Source organism: Haplochromis burtoni, unplaced genomic scaffold (genome assembly GCF_018398535.1).
Source record: "Haplochromis burtoni strain Fernald_Lab_line unplaced genomic scaffold, NCSU_Asbu1 Contig_244, whole genome shotgun sequence".
In the NCBI taxonomy this organism is placed as follows: Eukaryota; Metazoa; Chordata; class Actinopteri; order Cichliformes; family Cichlidae; genus Haplochromis; species Haplochromis burtoni.
The window spans coordinates 284,735-305,555 of record NW_024582605.1 but is presented as its reverse complement, the minus strand read 5'-3'; the positions used below and the strand labels follow the sequence as shown (position 1 = coordinate 305,555).

At 40.6% G+C, this 20,821-nt stretch overlaps 1 protein-coding gene across 3 annotated transcripts; it reads right to left on the bottom strand.

The window, feature by feature from the left end:
- Window positions 1-997: 997 nt before the first annotated feature.
- On the bottom strand, window positions 998-20,515 carry clcnk (chloride channel K). Of its 3 annotated transcripts, none has more exons than XM_042227123.1 (20): window positions 20,408-20,515; window positions 20,158-20,313; window positions 18,150-18,281; window positions 17,896-18,024; window positions 16,230-16,369; window positions 16,031-16,108; window positions 14,488-14,563; window positions 13,830-13,955; window positions 11,746-11,830; window positions 11,347-11,448; window positions 11,048-11,132; window positions 9,472-9,624; window positions 8,817-8,886; window positions 8,557-8,667; window positions 8,056-8,272; window positions 4,157-4,287; window positions 3,686-3,756; window positions 2,996-3,076; window positions 1,355-1,441; window positions 998-1,116 (listed from the first exon to the last, which is right to left on the bottom strand). In XM_042227123.1, exons 2-20 carry the CDS (start codon window positions 20,306-20,308, stop codon window positions 1,078-1,080), a joined length of 2,064 nt encoding a protein of 687 aa, XP_042083057.1. In that variant the 5' UTR covers window positions 20,309-20,313; window positions 20,408-20,515; the 3' UTR covers window positions 998-1,077. The 3 variants fall into 3 exon arrangements, with proteins under 3 accessions (XP_042083057.1, XP_042083059.1, XP_042083058.1); XM_042227125.1 differs by lacking the exon at window positions 20,408-20,515 and adding an exon at window positions 19,628-19,725 and having other exon boundaries at window positions 20,158-20,228; XM_042227124.1 differs by lacking the exon at window positions 18,150-18,281.
- Between the last annotated feature and the right edge of the window lie 306 nt (window positions 20,516-20,821).

The window sequence follows — 20,821 nt, the reverse complement described above, 5'->3', positions numbered from 1 at the left end:
GCCATTCACACACACGTGATGACAAGCTACATTGTAGCCACAGCCACCTGGGGCGCACTGACAGAGGCGAGGCTGCCGGACACTCGCCCACCACCAGTAGGCAACGGGTGAAGTGTCTTGCCCAAGGACACAACGACCGAGACTGTCCAAGCCGGGGCTCGAACCGGCAACCTTCCGATTACAGGCGGAACTGCCCAACTCTTGAGCCAAGACTTTATTTATCCCCAAGGGGCAATTATGTATTTTGAAACTTTTTTTTGGAGATCTGAAATGTAAATGTGCCCATCTGGAAAGCACTTTGGATTAGCTTCTGTTGTTTAAATGTGCTGTGGGCTGTAAATAAAACAGACGTGACTGTCAAAGGTTCAGACATTTTTCATAGTGCATGTTTTGTTTAACACAATTCATTGGGCTACACACTGAACTTGGAGGATAGAAACAAAGTATCTTATCATATATTGGACTGATCCGCCCAGTTCTTTACCAAAGATACACTACACTGATCCCTTAAAAAATGCCATAAGCAAAAAATAAAAACGAAAACATTTGGGTGTATTTTCAAGGAAGCCTCATCTTGCAAAAAGACCCCCCCCCTCCAACCCCCCTCCCCAAAGGGAAAAAAAAACATGGCTGCCCCTGGGTTATTATTTAAGATGCATGGTCACATAACTTTCAGTTGCGCCCCACAGGACCTAATATATACTGAACAGAGACTGACTGTTATTACTTGTATACATTTTAAAACTGTTTTTCTTCTTATTAGCACTGGTTAATATTATTTGTGCTTACAATTTTACTGTGAGACAAAGTGCAAAGCAGTAAATGAGACTGTGTGCTATCTGCTTAATGGACGAGATCCTTCTAATTACAAAAATAAAAATGAAAGATAATAGGCTCTGAGAAATGTTTTTCACAGGAGCTTGCAGGTGATAACAGTATAGTTTGGTGTGCAAATATTGTTAGAGAAATTACATCATTATTAAACACGTTGAGCTAATCAGGCAGAGACGGATACATGTTTATTTAAAATAAATTTTGATAGGATGTGCTGACGTGATGATGTCGCTGTGATGTCGCTCAGATTTCTTTGGCCAAGTCCTCTAATATCCTCTTCATCTGGAGGAGAAAAGGGAGAAGGAGGAAGAGATGGAGGTAAGGAACAAATGAGACTGCTTTGAATCCATAAGTAGCTATTTTCTCCCAGCGCCCTGCATAATTTTAACAAATCCATACAAGGACGTGGTCTCGTTTGCACAAAGTAAAGCTCATTTGAGGAACATGGGAATGTGACAAAAACGTGCATGTTGAAGGTAACATCTGTGCATGGGTGAAAGTACACAAAAACACTCCCTACCTCTGGCCACGTGATAAGCCCGACCAGCTTTCCTTCGTCTGCAACAAACAAGGTTTGGGATCCGAGTAAACTCAGTATACTGTGGGCCTGAGAACACGCAGAGGAAAAAAGGGTTAATGGAAGCAATTTCTCAGATGAGATCATAAATATTCATCTGATGTCCTGGAAACTGCAGGGTTTTTGTTGTTGTCGCTGTTTTGTTTCTTCCCCGCTGTTTTGTCAGATACGTTGCAAAGAAGACTTTTTTTTTTAAATCATATGCCCTGTGGATGAGACTGTCTTTATCTTCACATATTTAAGTAACTGAGTGTTTAGAGTGTTTTTCAGCCATCTGTTGAATCTAATTTTAATTTGCTCTCATTTGGCTTCATTTTTTGTCTCTTCCAACTTAACGAGAGAAATATCTTGCTCTTTATGTGCTAGGGTAATGTAATCCAACAGTATCTGTCCACTATCATTTGTTAAGCAGTGTAGTGGGGGTTATTATTTCTGAGAACAGCTGCCTTCTTATTTTAAAAAAAAAAAAAGTCTAGCAAGTCCCCCAAAATAATTGCATATTGTTGATCAGAAACACAAGGATTTGGGTTCGCTGTGTGCAATTCAAACATCTACTTCACTCTAATTGGCTACAAAGCTTTTTGTTTGAGTGTGCAGCGAGAGAGGGAGAGAGAGAGAGCACCAGTTAACAGGGCTTTTAACTGTTGGCACTTGGTTGCTGGTTGTTTGATTGGTTGGTTTGCTGTGGGTATAAAAATATTTTGCAGGAAAAAAGATGGTGACAGCAACAAGGAGCAGGCAATGCCAGAAGGTGGAGGAAGTGTAGTCTCCTGTTGCTGTAGCAGCCGATGAGTCAGTGAAGCACACGTGCCACAGCCTCTGCTACAACTTAAGGTTTTGTGAGGAAGGGAAGAGGATGCTTTTGCAACCCAGCAAGATAAACCCTCTGCGCAACCTGCAAGTTCACCTGCCAGAGACAAACCTGAGCTCACAAAAGAGATTCATGATCTCATGAGTTTTGCTCCTTGCTTGAATAAAAGTGTTGTGCATTAAAAAAAAAGGTTTATTGTATTTATATTTGTGATCTAATCATCAAAAAGTGAGATTTTCTGGCATTCTGACTGCATTCTTTTTAGGAGAACAACAGCAGAGAGAACAGGTGGAGAGAGATGAAGAGTGTGGCAGATGGTTGAGGCACTCTAAGAGCTAGTGGAGAGGATCAGATAGACAGAGATAAAGAGTTAACACAGTTCAGTTTATCCATTCAGAAAATTTGCTCATTACTTAAGAGAAGCAGGAGATGTGAGACCAGATAGGTCCATTTTCAGAGACAGACTGCATCAGTGTTTTACTCATATCTAAATATTTCAAACCTAAGCTAGCTCCAGTTGCTTTTATTTTCAATTTCAGTCTTTGCATAAATGGAATAAAACAGTGAATAAAACAGCTCATTAGTTATTAGCTGTTTCCAACTGATTATGCTATGCTCTGCTAACTGCCTCCCGGTTTGTGCTTTGGAAAGTGTGCATCATCCTCCAGTTCTCAGAAAGTGATAAACAGGATTTCTTGCAATTGTTGGGCCAACTGTTGCTTTAAATCAATAACTGGTAATGCTGCCAGTTCCATTTAACAAAGAGCCCCTACCTCCTGAACAGTGTTGTGAGGTGATATCACGATGGAGGTTTGGTAAATGCAGCATCCTTCATCCAGATGTTTCTCCGGACTCTGCACACACACATGGTTTTCTATTGCTCATAAACATGAATCGGTAATTTGGAGTAAAATGCAACAGAAATATACAAAATCAAATGTTTATTTATTCAAATTATAATTGGTTAAGAAAAATATTCATGGTATAAACTCAAGTCAAGTAAATGCCTTGATTGGTTTTATATTGTGCTTGCATAACAACACTAGAAACTAGAAAATTTTAATGTAATTTTGTAATTACAATACAGTCAACATTTTGGGCAGACATTGTTTTGGAGTTTCACAGCTAAGCATGACCTGGAATTAATACCAGTAGGTTCCATTTTCTTGAAAAACTGATTTCCTACTTTTAACAGTTTATTGTAATCCTCTAAAAAAATAAAATAAAATAAAGTATTTTTCTGTGAATAGAAAATCCTTTAAAGTGGATGTGAGTTGTCATGAAATGAGCTCTTCCATCAGTTCGCAGTCCTGCCAGCACATCCTACTTCAATCATCTTTTTTTTCCAGCTGTTTCACATTCAGTCAATGTCAAATGGATTGCACGGACACGCTCTGCTTTTTAAACGGCTGCTTTTAAAAAAAACCCTCAGTGAACTCTCTGTCTCCATTCAGCCTTTTCACCTCAGTCTTCCAGCGACGCAGGAACGTCAGCAGCTCTGATCGCAGGACAAACCCCAGCAAAATCTGCGACTCTTCAACAAAACAGAGGAGAGAAAAATCAATTTTCTTTGCCACAGTCGGTGCTGCAGTTTAAAGTGCGCGCAGCTCTCTAGTGGCTTTGAGTCATCTGTTCCAAACACAAAAATTAATCCGTGCAACTGCTGCCGAAAGGCTCAGCTGCCCAATTGACTATTTTCTCATAATCGTCACCTTCTCGGGGAAGCACTTTTATGAAGCTGTACTGCTGCAGCCTTTAAGATGGCTACAACTTTTCATCATTTTATTTTACTTTCAGTTGATCTTTGTGCTGTCATACCTGTGCGAGCGCTTTAGACCAGCATGTATGTAAAATTTAAAAGCAATAAAATGAAGAAGAGATAATATAGGCAGACTATTGGAGTGAATTATGATCAAATACATTTGTCCGCTCACCGTAGGAGTCTACCACAGGGATTTGCATTTCAGTGCTGGTTCTGACAGCTTGCTCAGCCTCCACTGGCCCAGCTGCTTTCTGAAGCAGCACCGATTTCACCGCAACCTGTCCGACTGGTGTGGATGGAAGCCTGCAAGAGAGATGAATGGTGTCACACCTGGAGAAAAAGCAGCAGTGCTTAAATTAAATGATCAATTCTGAAATTGCATAATAGCGGCTGCCAAATGATAAACAGGAACGCATAAAGGAGAACTGCAATGCTCTGCTTTTACTGATGAATTTGGATCACTTCCACCCCTCATACTCAGGATGCATGTTGTATAAGAGCTGGTTGGAAGTCAGACAGTACAGCTGCTGCTGTCAGGGCAGTGATGTAGAAGACCTTTTGTTATTCCAACAACACTTCATCTGACAGACATAGGCTGATCCATGCGTGGTCTGAACTTACCAAAGTGGTGTCATGATATCTGTTAGTCCTGTGTGATACCGTCAATTTCGGCATCGATCTGATACCAAATAAATACAGGGTCAGTATTGCTGTTACTGAATAATTAGTTAACACGACAAAATATACTTTTCAGCCTTTATTTATTTTGAAACTGGGTTTCTGGCACTTTGGGTCAACTTCTGCTGTTTAAACGTGCTATAGGTTATAAATAAAATATATCTGAAAGTATGACAGCATTAAGCATGAGAAAGCATTAGCCCTCTCAAGGCAGGCGTTGCCGATTTGCAACAGTTAAAAACTAACAACCTGATTACCCCACATACATATTTTATGAGGTTTTTTTACTCAGAAGTACCACTGCAGGACTTGGTTGTGCATTAGCAACTAAAAACTTAATTTGAGCCTGAGGGTTAAGGGCTGATATCCTGTGTGGGTGGCAAACAGATGATGATCCAAGTATAGACACATAAATCTCTGTTAAATCTGAGTTCATTTGGATTTTCATTCTAATTACAGTTCTTAGCAGATATATGATTACTGACATTCACAGCCTCTGTGCCCAGTTTCCAGATATTGTCAGTGTGGGTTGTCATGATGAGTTTCTATTGTGTTTTTTGTGACTGACTTGGTTAAAAGATTAAATTCATTGTTGTGAGTGTTTTGATTCTGATGGTCGCCTGTGCTCCTGGGAATCGCCTGGTAATCAGTTGTAGGCGAGACAGGTTTGTTGATTGTTGATTGGTTAAAACGTTTTGATGCATTCTCAATCATCCAGGAAAGTAAATCTCCAAAAATTGATTCTGTTCATCTAGACGTAGCGTTTTGTGGGAGAAACGTTTCGTCACCCATCCAAGTGACTTCTTCAGTCTCAGCTGACTGCAGGTTTCCCCAAATCTTATAAACATCCAGAACACTGGATTTCGTTGAGAAGGTGAGAGATGTCATTATGGAGGCAGATGAAACCATGGTCTCGTACGATGTTACATCTCTCTTCACTTCCATCCCAGTCACGGAAGCGTTGGAGGTAGTCCGTAAGAGATTACAGGATGACCCCAACCTCAGCAACAGGACCACTCTCAGCATTGACCAAGTGTGTTTAAACTGTGTCTTCATTCCACCTACTTCACATACAAGGGTCAGTTCTACAGGCAGAAACATGGGTGTGCCATGGGCTCCCCAGTTTCACCCATCGTGGCCAATTTGTACATGGAAGAAGTGGAAAAAAGGGCTTTGCTATCCTACCCTGGAACACCACCAAGCCATTGGTTCAGATATGTGGATGACACCTGGGTGAAAATTAAATCTTAGGACGTACTACATTTCACAGATTACATTAACTCGGTGGACCGACACATCAAATTCCCCAGGGAGGATATGAAAAGTGGCAGGTTAGACTGTGAGATTTCCATCAGGAATGGGGGACATCTAAAAGCTGACATTTACCGTAAACCTGCACATACGGATCAGTATCTAAGGTTTGACTCTCATCATCTACTGGAGCACAAACTGGGTGTCATCAGGACGCTACAACACAGAGCGAACACCATCTCCACTGACACAGCGGCCAGGGAAGCAGAAGAACGGCACATCAAGAAGGCCCTGAGTAAATGTGGTTATCCCAGCTGGACGTTTGTCAAAGCTGGGAAGGCACCTAAAGAAAGCTCCAGCCGATCCAGGAGAGAAGGACAACCGCTGCCCAAGCGAAAACCTGTAGTGATCCCATATGTGTCAGGAGTATCGGAGTAGTTGAGACGCATTTTTTTCTAAACACCGGGTCTCTGTGGCTTTTAAACCCCAAAACACGCTGCGCCAAAAATTGGTCCACCCCAAGGATCGGGTCCCCCGACACAAACAGAGTAACATAGTGTACGCCTTTAAGTGCCAGGAGGATCGCCAGGATTTATACATCGGGGAAACCAAACAACCTCTGGCGAAGCGGATGGCACAACACAGAAGAGCTACCTCGTCAGGCCAGGACTCTGCAGTCTATTTACACCTACAGGCCAGTGGACACTCTTTCAAGGATGAGGATGTACACATCCTGGACAGGGAGGAACGCTGGTTTGAGGGCGGAGTCAAGGAGGCCATTTTCATGAAAAGGGAAAGACCATCTCTGAATCGAGGAGGGGGCCTAAGGGTACATCTTTCGCCATCTTACAATGCTGTGATTGCAGCCATTCCCCAACTATACTGCTGTGAAAAATGAAAGGAACTCTTTCAAAACACATCAAAAAGTCGTGCTGGATGCACTGATATGGACTGGATAATGTGCTTGGAATGAAAGTAAGGAAATTAAAATACAACCTACAGGGGACTGAATTCAAAGACATACCTAAAATCAAAGTGCAAAAATGTTGCAGCAGGCTGGCCCATTTTGCACAAATTTCATTGCAGAAACTAAAAATGGTACTCAGTAGTTTATATGACCCCCACATGCTTGTATGCAAGCCCGACAATGTCGGCGTGTGCTCCTAATAAGACAATGTCTGGTGTCCTGGGGGATCTTCTCCCAGATCTTGTGCCAGTCCAGATTGCCTGTACTGTAGAGGTTTGAGCATCCCTCCATGAACATGATTCCCCAGACGATCACTGATTTACCACCAATCCGGTCATGCCGAATGAGGTTAATGGCAGCATAATTTCTCCAGATCCTTTCACGTGTGCTCAGGGTGAACCTGCTGTCATCTGTGAAAAGCACAGGATGCCAGTGGTGGACCTGCCAATTCTGGTATTCTATGGCAGTGATCATCCTGTTCTGTCAAAGGAGCAGACATCAGTCCTGCTAATGGTTTAAGGACCTTCTACGGTCCTGTCAGCTCTCCTAGGGTAACTGCCTGTCTCCTGGAACTCAATAACACCAAAGCAGCTAAAACTGATGAACAACCTGACCCGATCAATATCCCAGACGTTCAACTAACTTGATGCTGTACTCTGATTAAAAAATCTTCCCATAATTTTTTAAGCAGTTTATATACAGCCATACATAAAAGTGTTAGTTGTATGATTATTTACACTTTGGTTGGCTTCCTTATAGTTTTATAGTTTCAGTCATGGACTGAAGTTTTGTTGAAACTTTTGATACTCGGCATAACTTCAGAGTCGGAGGATCCAAACATCAACTGATGAAATATTTCACTGTGAAACACTGTTTGAAAAACAAGCTTTGAACAGCAATGAGAAAACCTAAAATTAACTAAAACAAACTTTATATTTTATTAATATAAACTTTGTATTCAGTTTTTTTCACATTTTCACACATTTCCCCATTTCTGGCTAGAATTCAGTAATAGTGTACATTTTCATGCCTTATATATTGATATGACTTTCTTACTAATATAATATTATTACACACACTGCTCAGCTAGATGCAAAAAACCCACAATCAGCACCAAAGTTTACAGGTTTGCAGGTTTACTACAGATTGTCAGACGGCCTTTTGTGTTTACTTACTGAGGACTTGCCTTCTTCAGAGAGGGAAGGTGTGGGAGCCTCTTGCTGATGGACAAGGCATCATAGAAAGATGGGCGTTGTCCAGAGCGTGACAGGGCGTTGGCCAGCAGAGTCGCCAGGAGGATGGGTACAGCATGCGTGAACTGACCAGTCAACTCTATAGCCACGAGAACTGGGGACAAAGTGTGTGTGACAGCGCCAGAGAAGGCCGCTGCACCTAAAGCAGACCAACCATATGATGCACTTTGAATTGTTGCTTTGTTAAATTTAATGCCACATTTCAGCAAATTTACTTAAAAACTTAAAAAGTTGAAAGGCATGATGATGATAGAAATTAACTTATTAGCTAAAACTGGGTTCAAATTGTAGCTCTAGGAAAATGTTTAGCAAAATTTGAAGTAAACTGATTAATGCAGGCAAAATTGTCCCTTTCAAACATACAGGCAAAAGTCAATAATGTAAAATATTAGCACCAAACTACAGCTGGTCAGGTTTTTCTACCAGCAAGTGCGTAGCCTCCTGGGTTTACAGAAGCCCACTGCTGGCCTGGAGTCACTCCAGTGGAAGACAAATAAGCGGCTCCTTCCCCAATCAAACGCCCAATAGCTGCCCCTGGAAAAGAGAAACAAAACGACCAATAAGAAAGGGTTTCTTACTTAGTAGCTTTGCCATGTTAGGAAAAAGACAGCATTTCACTCCTGCAGATGGGGGATGCAGTGAGACGGACTTGTTATATTGAAATTTAAAGTTGAAACACTCACCATAGATGAACACTGGCATGAAGTATCCAGCTGGCAGAGGCAGGGTGCAGGCGAGGACCAACATCCACATCTCAGACACAACACACAAAGACACAGAGTATCCAGAGGAGTCACATCAGGCTGTGTTTGCACTGCTCTCATTTATGCACAAATGATTCAATTATGTGCATTTGCGTTTCACATTTAAATGTAGAAATGAGAGAACTGCTCATTGGTTCCTGCTAAAGTGACTATCAGAAGCTGTTCTCAGTGTAGAAATTTTCTTTTAAACTCATTTTCTTTTTTGTGCGTTTCCAAGGTGTTCTGTCTGCTTCAAACACAAATGAGAAGAAGAGATGTGTGGACACATAATGGGACTGATTAAAACCAGTAACTGGGCTATTACTTTAATAGCTGTTAAAGGTCAAAAACCCATTCTTTCCACCCGCAGTGCTGCTATGACTGAGCATCAAGCATCACAAGACATTTCATCCTCAAAGGTTAAACAGCCTTTAGTTTGCCTATTCTATTGTGAAAATGTCAATTACTGTATTCCAATTATGGGTCGCTGTGACCCAGCAGAGAGGAACAAGAGGAGTCGCAGCCGAGTTTGGTGCCTTCTTAGGATTCCTAGACAGATAAAAAGATGATTTCATTGACCTTTGCATTCCTGTACCTTCATGAGCAGAAAGAAAACCAAAGAGAAGTAGACAGAAGTCCCTGATGAGCTCCACTCCAACAAAGGCTGCAGCTGCTCAGAGGTGTTGTGGGATTGTGAGGTCCACTGCCTGCTATCCAGGAAAGAAGTGAGGAGCTCCTTCATGGTGTACTGATTAAAAGATTAGTGATATTAGTATTACTACCTCACATTATGAAACAAAAACAGACTGATGCTAACATTGGTCCTCATTTACAAAGAGTGTGTTTGCACTGGAGCTGGGCGGATCGATCCAGATATCAACAGCAACGCCGGTGTTGGTATCGGATCGATACTTTGTTTCTATCCTTTAAGTTCAACATGTAGGAATTGTGTTAAATTATTTTCTAAGAAATAAAAAATATAACTCAATCAGGCATTATGAAAAATATCTGAACTTTTTCGTGTTGACTGTCACGTCGATTTTACTTATAAACTATAGCACATTTAAACAGCAAAAGCTGACCCAAAGCACTTTATAAAAAGGCACATTTGCATTCCGGGTCTTAAAAACCTCAGTTTCAAAATACACAAAAAGCTGAAGTATGAGTTTTGTTGTCTTCTCTAATTACAGCCACAGATTTAGTGGCGGTTAAAATCAGAAAATGCAAATTCACGATGATTCATCTCATAACTCATTACACGCTGCTCTTCCCTACATAAGCTGCCATTAAGTTAAAAGTATCGATATCAGTGTTCGTATCGGGAATTCTGGCCCTGTATTTGGTATTGGATGGATACCAAAATTTGCACACAAATCTGCATGAAAACTGTGTGTACCAATATTTTTTAACATTATTTTTTTGACCTTTAATAGATAGCACAGTGGAGAGTAGGCAGCAAAGGTGGCAGAGAGTCGGGGAAAAACAAAGGGCCTGAACCAGGGCTGCTGCCTAAACTGGTAGTTTTTCATGGAATAATTAAGCAGTGGCTCATCAATGCACATGACCGTCATTTTCAGATGCACTACCTCTGCTAAGAGCATTTCTATGCTGATATTCATTCTGATGTGATGGTGATATTCAACAACGGCATCAATTAGCGTCTTTGCTAGCTTAATGGGATTATTATGATTTGAAAAAAAAAAAAAAAACAGCAATCAGAGTCAATCAGAGCTTTTTAAATGGAATTAGGAAACAAGAAAGTTTCTTCTTTATGTTAGAACTGGGAAATTATTCAAGAAGCTTTGTGCCAAAAATCTCAGTTATGAGTTACTGAGATAGAATTAGATATTGTGAGCTGACACCCTGACAGAAATAAAAGTGAAATAAGCCTCTGTGGTGAGTGTAATAATGTCTAAGGAAGAGCAAAGTAATGACAAACACAAACAAAGTGTTTGAGCTTGTAATGGAGTTAAACAATCTGATCAGGCTCAGATCAAGTGTTGGAGACTATAATTGTTGATTAATAGTTACAATTTATAGGAGGATGAGAGCAACGCAGCATACACGGGAGTGACTCAGAATAAAGTGCATTATAATGAAGGAACATTCAGACGAAAGCAACAGCGTGACTCACTGCAGTGTTTATGTCTTTAAATGCTGCTGATGCCCACCTTAGAAGCCATGTAATGACCAGCAAAATGGGGAAACGTCAGTGATGCCAGGAAGAAGACAACCATGCCTGAGTACAGAGCCTTCCTGCAAAATACAGGCATTTGGTTCATTCCATTAGCTTTTAAAATTGTCTGTCCGACTTCTAAATAACCTGAAATGTTTTCCTATCTACTCTAGTCCATGCTTTCAGGGCTTTAAAGTGTGTTACTCGACAAATATGTGCTTCTATCTGGAAAAAAAGGCAAATAAGTTGTCAACCAGATTTTACAGCACAATTCAGGTTGCAAAGAGCTCTCACTCTGTCGTCAGCATCTTGGCGAAAACTGGGTTTGTTTTAGTGAAACGCAGGATCCACCTGTGGCAGAAGAGGTAGCAGCAGCTCACAGCCCCACACAGCAGCCTGTTTTCAGACAGTGACACAAACCACAGTGAGAGATGAGAGGCTAATTTTAATCCAGGCAGCAACAGACTATCGGAAGTCATTACACTTGGAGACGTCATGGGAACGAGAAGGAGGAGGAGGAAATGGTTCAGATGAGACTAAAAAAATTGGAATGCTAATTGGTACAGCAGGAAAAACAGCTGGTTTTCATTGTGACTGATATGAATACGAATGCCAGAAGTCAGGGATTATCTGTCAGACAGAGAATAAAAGAGGACCTGTTTGATTATGCAGATACTGTCAAAATAAACCTACCCCAAGAAAGCAAACAGCAGAATTTCCAGCGGGTAGAAAGGTAAAGCATCGGGGAAATTAGTTCTGAACAAGGCCTGGAGAGTCTCTGTGGACATAAAACAAATTGCATCACTTCAATCTTCCCCACAGCCTTTCAAATTTAATAATCCCTCACATTACTGAACTCAAAATGTATTGGATTTTACAGTCTGCCAGCTTAAATAACTTTGCCAAAGTTGATGTTTGACACGGCGAGTTATTATATAGCTGTCAACATTACTGACAACAGAAAGAAATAAAATCAGAATTTAAAAAAAGAAAATATTTCATTTAATTAAGGATTTACTTCAACATGAGACATCTTCATGATAAATACCATGAGAGAGATGGAGAGTCTGTTTATGTCAGACAGTCTGGCACATGGGTTTCTGAGAGATCCATGTGTCAACATGATCAATAGGCCTCTGAAAAAGCTGCAGTGACATACATCTTCTGCCCACTGGTGGATTATTGGTGCACTGCAGGCAGCAAAGGAGCTGCTGTCATGTAGACAAAGCAACAGGCCACACAGTCTCTTCTTTGAATTCAGGTGTTTTCAGCCCAGTTACCACAGGCTCAGAAAAATCAAGCACCTATCCACACAGTCTGCTTTTACAAACACTGGTAAGTGAACAGGTCGTTCTGCAGAGCTCACTGAATTCCAACGCTCCTCTTAAATGGATGCTGGATGCTTAAGTGGAAGTGAATGCTGATCAATGTAAAAGGAAAACATGCTAAAAAAGCAGAAAGTAAAGCTAGACAATGCAAATAACCAGGAGCCACTAGGAGTGATTTTACAGAAAACTCTGGGAGTGGATAGACTTTGTGGTCGACCTGGCAAAGGTCAAGGGGTGACTGAGACAATAACTATAAAAGGACATGAGCCTAGAGGGAAACAGGTGGGAAAAGCAGTGGGGACAAATCAGGGATGATAAGGGAAGTAGAACCTTTAGCAAGGCACAGGGGACAAACATCTATGAAAATAAAACAGGAAGTGGCAAGACGAGCAACACCAAACACAGAGATTGAGACGGGCAGGATGAACTGAAACAATAACTTAATATAAACAAAACCAGGAAAACCGAGGGAAAACATAAAGCAACTGTAAACGGTAAGTATTAAAATAACCAAAACTAAGAGATCCTTAACTTAGAAAAACTGGGACAGCAACCCAGGACCATGACATGATCAGCTGTCAATGGTTACTACTGCACAGTGGAAACCAGTGTCACCATGTACTAAAGGCACACAGTGTAAAAAAAAAAGAAGTGTCCAACGCTCTGCTGACTCAGTAACTGCAGACTTCCAGATCTTCTCTGACATTAACATCAGCATAAAAACTGTGTGGTTGGAGCTTCATGTCCTGTGTTTCTACAGCTGAGCGCTCATGTAGGTGTAGCGTGTAGGTGGCCCAGTATAATCTAGGACACTTGTGTTTAAAATGTCATTATTTTCCGACGCAGTTGTTGGTGTTAAGTGGTCCAGCTTTTAAAAAGGAAATAGCACAGTGTCCTTGTAAGTCTGACTTCAGTAAAATCTCAGCTCTTCAGTCATTATCATCATATTATCTTGGCCTTGTTGCTGTGAGGAGCTGTTACTGTGGCCTGATTATTGAGCTGTTAGCTGCTGGAAAGCAAGTTTATTACCCTAACCCTTCCCTGCAGGAATTTGGTGTTTGGATCCAGTTTGAATCAACACGCTGTCTGGCTGTCTGGTGGAAGGCTGTGGATAATTAATAGATTTGGACCCTCTGAACCACTTACTCGACGTACTGCTGAACATTTTTCTCTGACATCTGTTTCAGCTCCACTGCCCCAAGCACTGATACAGAAAAACAAGGCGCGCATTCATATTAAGCTTCTCATTTTAGAATATTTCGATTTTGATTGAGTGAACTGTGTTCTTCTTTCTTTTTTTGGCCAATGCAACACAATAATTTTCCATATTTGGAGGGAATTCCTTCTTCTTCTTCTAGGCTTTATTTGGCTTTTTTTTCTGTGACTCTAAAGTAAACTCTCTACTTCTAGACTATTAAAGGAGCGAGTGGTGTTTAGTGCATCCATCACCTCCATCTCCACCCCACACTGCTAAAAGTCGGAAGGTCAACGCCCCACAGGCTGCTGAGAAAAAGCATGGGCAGTAATGCCTCAGGGCGAAGTGAGAGCTCATCACCTCCACAGAGAACAACACACCTGCAGGGGAAGAGGAGCAAAGACACAAAGGAATAAGAGTAAGGTGCAGATGACATTTTGCATGCGACGGCAGTAGCCCTTTCTACTTTAAACAGTACAATCTTTGGAAGGCTGTAATAAATAGTGTTGTCTGCATCTGTGCCAACAGAAATAGGGGTATATTTCAGGTGTTAACAGACCCCCTGCTGTTTTATGTAAATTGTGACATTTTGAGCTTATCCTTCAAGCACAAACCTTTGGCAATGAACCTCCAGCAAGGATGCAAAAGAGAAATGGAGGTAAGAAGATCAAAATATTAGGCGGAGAGGTGATCAAAGGAGGAAGAGGTGTGGGAGGAACATATACAAACACGATGGGGGACCAAATAGGGCTGAGGGAGGATAAAAGGGAACAGCAACTTTGTGAAGCATGCAAAAGGGAAATCAAAGGCAGAAAAGAGCATTACCTGAGTAACTGTGCGAAAAACAGATTTGCTGTGAGCAGATACATAAAAAGTAAAAAAAAAAAAAAAAGCTCAACCTGGCTTTCTCACCGCCAATGGGAGCTCCGAAGCAGCTGGCTACCCCGACCCCGGCAGATACAACCAACATTTGTCCAGCTGCTTTTTCCTACAAGAAACACATGCTGTAGTGTGTGTGCTGTCTCTTTTTTCAGACTTTTATGCTTTAAAGAACATAGCAGGATTTCATTTATTGTTTTCCAGAGAAGCATTTCACACCCCGTCTGAGCCCATCTGAGGTCCCTTGCTATGATTCAAATAACATGGCCTCCAAACAGTGGAAGAATCAAACGCAAAGCTCTTAACATTTAGACATCACTCAGGCCTTAACAAGCATGTAGAGACCATATGCTCTCATAGTGTGTCCCCTAAAAAGAACACTGTCTTTACTGGAATTATTTCAGTCCTTCGATGTGATTCATTTTTTCTGATGTGTCAAAAGCTGCAGTTCCTCAAACGGCCACTCGTGGCTGGCTCCAAAAATGAGTCGTCCTCCATAGACCATCATGTTAAAACGCCCAAATTTGAAGTATAAACCAAAAATGTTTGCAACCTGAAGCAAGAAGCAATTTTAGTTTTTATCGCTAATTTTCTCATTTAGGACGACTGCATGAGGGTTGAAGCTTGCATGATTTGCTTATGTCAGCTTTGGCTGAGAGGTGGAAGATGACACTGGCCACTTACAGCTAGCGCATTTTGGAAAGGCTTCACCTGAGCACTGATCTGGACCTCTCAAAAACATTTGCGTCCTTTTGAGCATTTTTAATGGAATTATCTGACAAATAATGGGCTGCTGTGCGATTAATATTTCTAGACTGTCCAGGAAGACTGTAGACAAGTTCTAGTATTATATTTATGCATCACTTACTTTTATTTCACTTAGCACTTATTTCAGCACTTTCATTATCAGGTATCTGTTACAGCAGTTAGGCTTTGATCTTAACCCAAGGATTAAATGTGTTGCAATGAGGTAAGCAGACAGAGATGAAGATGACAAATAGATTCTGAGTCAGAATTATTTGTCCAAACAGATTAGGGGTCCTATTTACAGCAAAATGATGACATCCAGTGTTCACACTCCTTTTGTTTTTTACTAACTTCTAAATCTCTGTCATTTTAGCCACTAAATGGATTTATATAGCACCTTTCCACTCGTGCTGAGCACTCAACTTTCTGTCTCACTCAACTGTGTCATTCACCCGATCAAACATTTATTTAGGCCTAAGCACACATACTGCGTTGGAGACAAGTAAAAGTTCTGTATTTTGTGCAAAGACACTTGGATTGGTGGACTGGAGGGGTCAGGGATTAATCCAATGACCTTGTGATTGGTAGATTACCTACTCTAACACCTGAGCTTCAGCTGTGCCACTAAATCATCTCTGGCTTTGTTTACCTGGTGTTTGGTACCTGATGTGCAATATAAGGGGTTTATCAAAGCTTTTCTCTTTTTTTTTAACTGAAAGGTTTCTGGGCCCAAATATCAAAAAAGTTGAATTAAAATGTGCTTTATTTCTAACATACACAGACTGTTTTAATGTACAGCATCCTTTTTAGTTACTTCTCTGTGCTTTACCTTCTTATCACGTTGTATGAGAGTGCAGAGATTGCTCAGGTAACCTCCCACCATGGTGGAAAGATGCACAAATGGACCCTGATGTTTCGAGGTAAATATACAGAACCGTCACAACAAATCAGAAAACACACCATTAGCAAAATGATTACATTACTGCTGCGCATTCTGAGTAACAAAAAGACATGCTGAGTCATCTTACCACTTTGCCCAGGAAAACAGTGCTGCCAGCAGCCAGTGTACAGATGAGGCCCAAGAACTTGGAAAACAAATTAGTGAGAGACAAATAATGCGGCATTTCAAATCCCGCCAACATGGTTCTCACCTCTGGTATCCCTGAGCCTGAGAAGATAAACAATTGGGATTACAAGATTGAGTTTGTGGTACAAAAGCAATCACAAAGGCAAAAAAGACTATTATAGGTGAATACGCAAGAATGATTTTTGAATGATTAAATAGAGGGGAACGTCAAGGCAAGGATTTCTTTGGGACTTAAAAAGACCATCAACACAAAACAGGCAAGCTGAAGATGAACTGTGTTTCAGTATTTGATTGTAAAGGCTATATCTGCACAGGGGGATTTTGGTTGCATAAATCAAACCAATTTCTCCTTTTTTTATGGTTCAGCTGAGATGTCTCCTTGTTTGCTTTGTTTGCAAGTAAGAGACCAGAGGGACCGCTGGGCTACAGTACAGAGCTGCACTGCGAACGGTGGACAGATAGAACACATAGTCCCTTAGATATGCTTTATCCTACATCCTTCATACTTCATACAAGATTTCTGAGACTGCTAATATCATAGTTGACTTCTTCATATCTCATTTCAATACCATTTATTTTAGATAGACAGAAAGACGTTTTCAAGAGAAAAAAAGTGGGTGATGAAAAATGAATATTCACGTTCATTTGTGCTCATTTATCTTTTTTCTAAGACTATAATGAAGATAAAAAGGTTGAATGTCCTTTCATGTTACGGTGTGGCCGCACAAAATCACCTTGGATAATTAGCCTTTCTAATCTTGTGCCGTGTTGTAGCCAAACACTACATAACTTCCAGGGTAATGATCACTTGTAAGTGAATGAATGGCAAAAGCTTGCTACTGCAATACTCATCAGCTCACACACATCCACATTTGGTAGAGACTCAGTGTTTGCTTAGCTGTCACATCTAAAACAAAACTGGTGCTTTAATGCATGGGCTCACAATTTTTCCAAGTCTGTCTTACAACAATAATCAGGTTTGCATGTAAATATATGGAGAGTTTTTCGTGCTGTAGTAGTTCCTGTTGTTCACAATAATAATCACTTTCTATTTACTTTTAACCCTGTAACAAGTGTTTGAGACCTCTATATCATTAGTGTTATTGTTTTGTATGTTTATGTTAAAGTTGAATTAAAAGTATAAATAAATAGCATAAATAATATAAATACATTCGAGTCTGAATCTAGAGGCATTATGAGGCGTTGATGATATGAGTTGTAAAGAAAAATCAAGTCTTTTTAGTTATAAACATCATCTTTGGACACAAATAGTTTTGCTTTTTTCTTTCAGTTTTGACATGGACACCTTTGTTTTAGGTAAGCTTGTTGATTAAAAATGTTCTCACAGAACTAAATTGCATACTGAAGAACGTTTCAAGGAAGGGGTGTTTTCTGCTAGAGCTTTGTTTGTAGTGTGTGGTCACTATCCCCCAAGCCACAATCTAACTAAGATAGATTTGAGACCTAAAATAAAAACTAATTCCCTCTTTCTTCACCTGTGGACTTGGATGCTTGCAATGCCATGCTCTCAGAATACAGAGAAAAGCAACACAGCCTGTGAAAAAACACATGAACTAATCATGTTTCCTGCTTGTTGCTCAACAGACCTGTGGAGAAAGGACAGATGTTGTGGGAGAATGATGATGCAATGGCACAAATGCATGCTGGGTAAAGAGTCCAGCAGAGAAACTGCAGCAAAACATTTCCTTCCAGCATCGTATAAAGCCACTGGTGAGCTGCAAGAGACACGAGAGAGAAGCACTGATTATTTGTGTGCTTTGCTTACTTAGCTTGTGTGTGTGTGTGTGTGTGTGTGTGTGTGTGTGTGTGTGTGTGTGTGTGTGTGTGTGTGTGTGTCCACCTCGCAGCAGCTTCGCTACACTGAGGTCCATGAGGAAACTGAGGATGGCAGTCAAAATACCCAGAGCAGCGTAGCCATACCATTCAATCCCACACACTGTTCCCAGACAACACCTCAGCTTCAACAGCAGCTCTAAGGAACCAAAAAGGTTTAGCATGTCAGAGCAACAGCGTTGTGCTGAGATGTTACAGAGGTGGTAAAGTTAAAAGGTAAAGTTCACAATTACTTGGAAAGCTGTGGAGCATTAAAGTTTTACATTTTTCATCAGATTGGATTCAGTTCAGTTTCGATTCAGCAGTTTCCAGAGCAGGTTTGAATCTTTTAGGTTAGTTTGCATTGTTTGATTCCAGCCTTCTAGTTGTTGCCTTTGAATTAGATTGTACAAAACAATCTGAAAATATAAACACTTGGGTCACAGTCGTATGAGCACCCCAACGTATTGAACATAAATGATCATATTAAAAATAGGCCAAAACTAAGGATATTTTTTTTCTTCATCTTGTTTTGTTCTACTTTTGTTTGTCCACTTGGAGTTAACCTCTTAAATGGTAAATGGCCTGTATTTGTATAGCGCTTTAAGCTCCAACGCCCCCTGATACGGAGGCAAAAGGCAGGAGATCAGGTAGGCTTGGGGCTTAAGAGGTTAATAATAATAATAATAATAAGGTATAATTTATTAATCCCCGTGGTGAAATTCCTCTCTGCATTTAACCCATTCCCTCAGTGGTGTATCCTGGGGTAATCAGTTGTTTTGGGTCTCACAACATCACAGACCCTCGCTCAGGTGAGCCACCCGATGGTGATCAGGCCTTGACTTGCATACCAGTAGCTACCAACGGATCAGCCCTCTTAATCCACAGCCACCTTGTGGCTTTCTCTGCCACTTCACTCACAGCCTGGATGGCATTCTTTTTGGCTGCCCCAGCCACACCCAGCCAGCAGAGGACTTTGCAGTGATCATCCTGCAAAGCCCCTGGATCGCAGGAACGCCAATGATACCGACCATCGCCCGGGCCTTCGGGCAGCTGCTGACGTGTTCTAGGGTGCCTCTTCCAGAACACAGGGGACAGATTTCCCCCACACTTGTGTATTCAACTATGGAGCTGTGCACAATCTTTATTTTTTTCCATTTGTGCAAGGCTTGAGTCAGATAACTTAACTTGAAACAACACCTACAGAATCGCATAAGCTAATATTGAAGTAAGCACCCATCAGAACAAACACTAATATGTTCAAACATGCTGTACTTGAGTAGAACTACAGACACTAGTGCTAAAAAACACTCCAGAAAAAGCTGAAGTACTGATTTAACCTCTTTACTCAAATAAAAGTGAAAAAGTACAGGATCTGAAATGTACTCAAAGTATAAAGTAGCTCTTTGGAGGATGTTTCTACCACATATATCTGTGTAAAGGTAACAGGAATATTTTAGCACTAGCATTTGTACTTCTACTGCAGTAAAGAATGCTTTTACTTACTTCAGTATTAGCACGAGTGGTTCTGTAGTTGTTGTTTCAAGTTAAGTGACCTGACCCAAGCCTTGCATGAATCTAAAAAACAAGGATTGTGCGCAGCTCTGTGGTTGGATACACAAATAACAATGAAATCAAATGACAGTTTAGTATAACTGAAATAACAGAAGTATAAAAATATAATATGAAAGTTAAATCACCAGATGTATGGTATGAAATATAACAGCAAACGATTATACTTGGGTATGAGAACTGAATATTAATAAGATATCAAATCAGTAATTAGGATTCAGTGTTGCACCCTGTCCTTAGAGCAGAAAATACATATTTAAAAGATGTGATAATATCTTATCAATAAACTCTGTTATTGAGTTCAAGATTCTGATCAATGTATGACTTTTCAGATTGAGGTCAAACCAAACTGGAGCTCCAGCGTAAAACTACATACTTGATTAAGATTGCACATGGCTGCACTCAGATAGATTGATTGCATCAGTATTGATCAGATTATAACGATTTTCCAACGTCACTCTGACCTTTGACAACAGCACGGTGCCGTCTGCATGGTTTCCATGGATCCGAAAGGAGCGGGCTCTTATTATGGGATGTGTCCGATTGATTTTCTTGCTCCCAGTTGTTGTTCTCGCCATCCGCTTTACTCCTTCGAGGCTCATCCGGGCTCTTCATTTTGCCTTGAAGTGTTTGCATTGCAGTGTGACTAATGCAATTACAAATAAGCTGCTTGAATGAAGATAAAATACTTACATGTAAGACAAGCAGACTTACCTTCAAGCCCCAATTGAAGTAGTATGATGTGTTACAGACAAACGTCTGTGTGTAGCACGTACAAACTGGTAGCTGGTTGTCAACTGACCTCTGTTAATGTGTTATTATTAAGGTGATGGGGCAGTCACGGCTGAAAGGGTAGCTAATATTAACTCTTTGGGGGAACATGGGTATGTGCCCTTCATTCGTCTGGACGTGCATGATATTCAGCTTTTAGGTAAAACAAAATATGCTTAAAATACATGTTCCACTGTGTAATTTATGAATTATCTGATAACTTTAGCTATTAAAATCTGATAAATTTAACTGGTTAAACTAAAAATTGCGATTTGTTATATATATTAGATATTCAGTGTCTATTTTCCAAGGTCATAGAGGACTTAAAATTGTAAAATGAATGATTTTCTTTTTTTT

What these genes read in the sequence shown, in the direction of transcription:
- clcnk (XM_042227123.1), bottom strand. Translation starts at nt 20,308, where the DNA reads ATGAAGAGCCCGGATGAGCCTCGAAGGAGTAAAGCGGATGGCGAGAAC. An exon ending in CTGTTTTCCTGGGCAAAGTG is followed by an intron (nt 16,109 to 16,229) that starts GTAAGATGACTC and finishes TCGAAACATCAG; the next exon opens with GGTCCATTTGTGCATCTTTC. An exon ending in CTCACAACACTGTTCAGGAG is followed by an intron (nt 1,442 to 2,995) that starts GTAGGGGCTCTT and finishes GCGTGTTCTCAG; the next exon opens with GCCCACAGTATACTGAGTTT.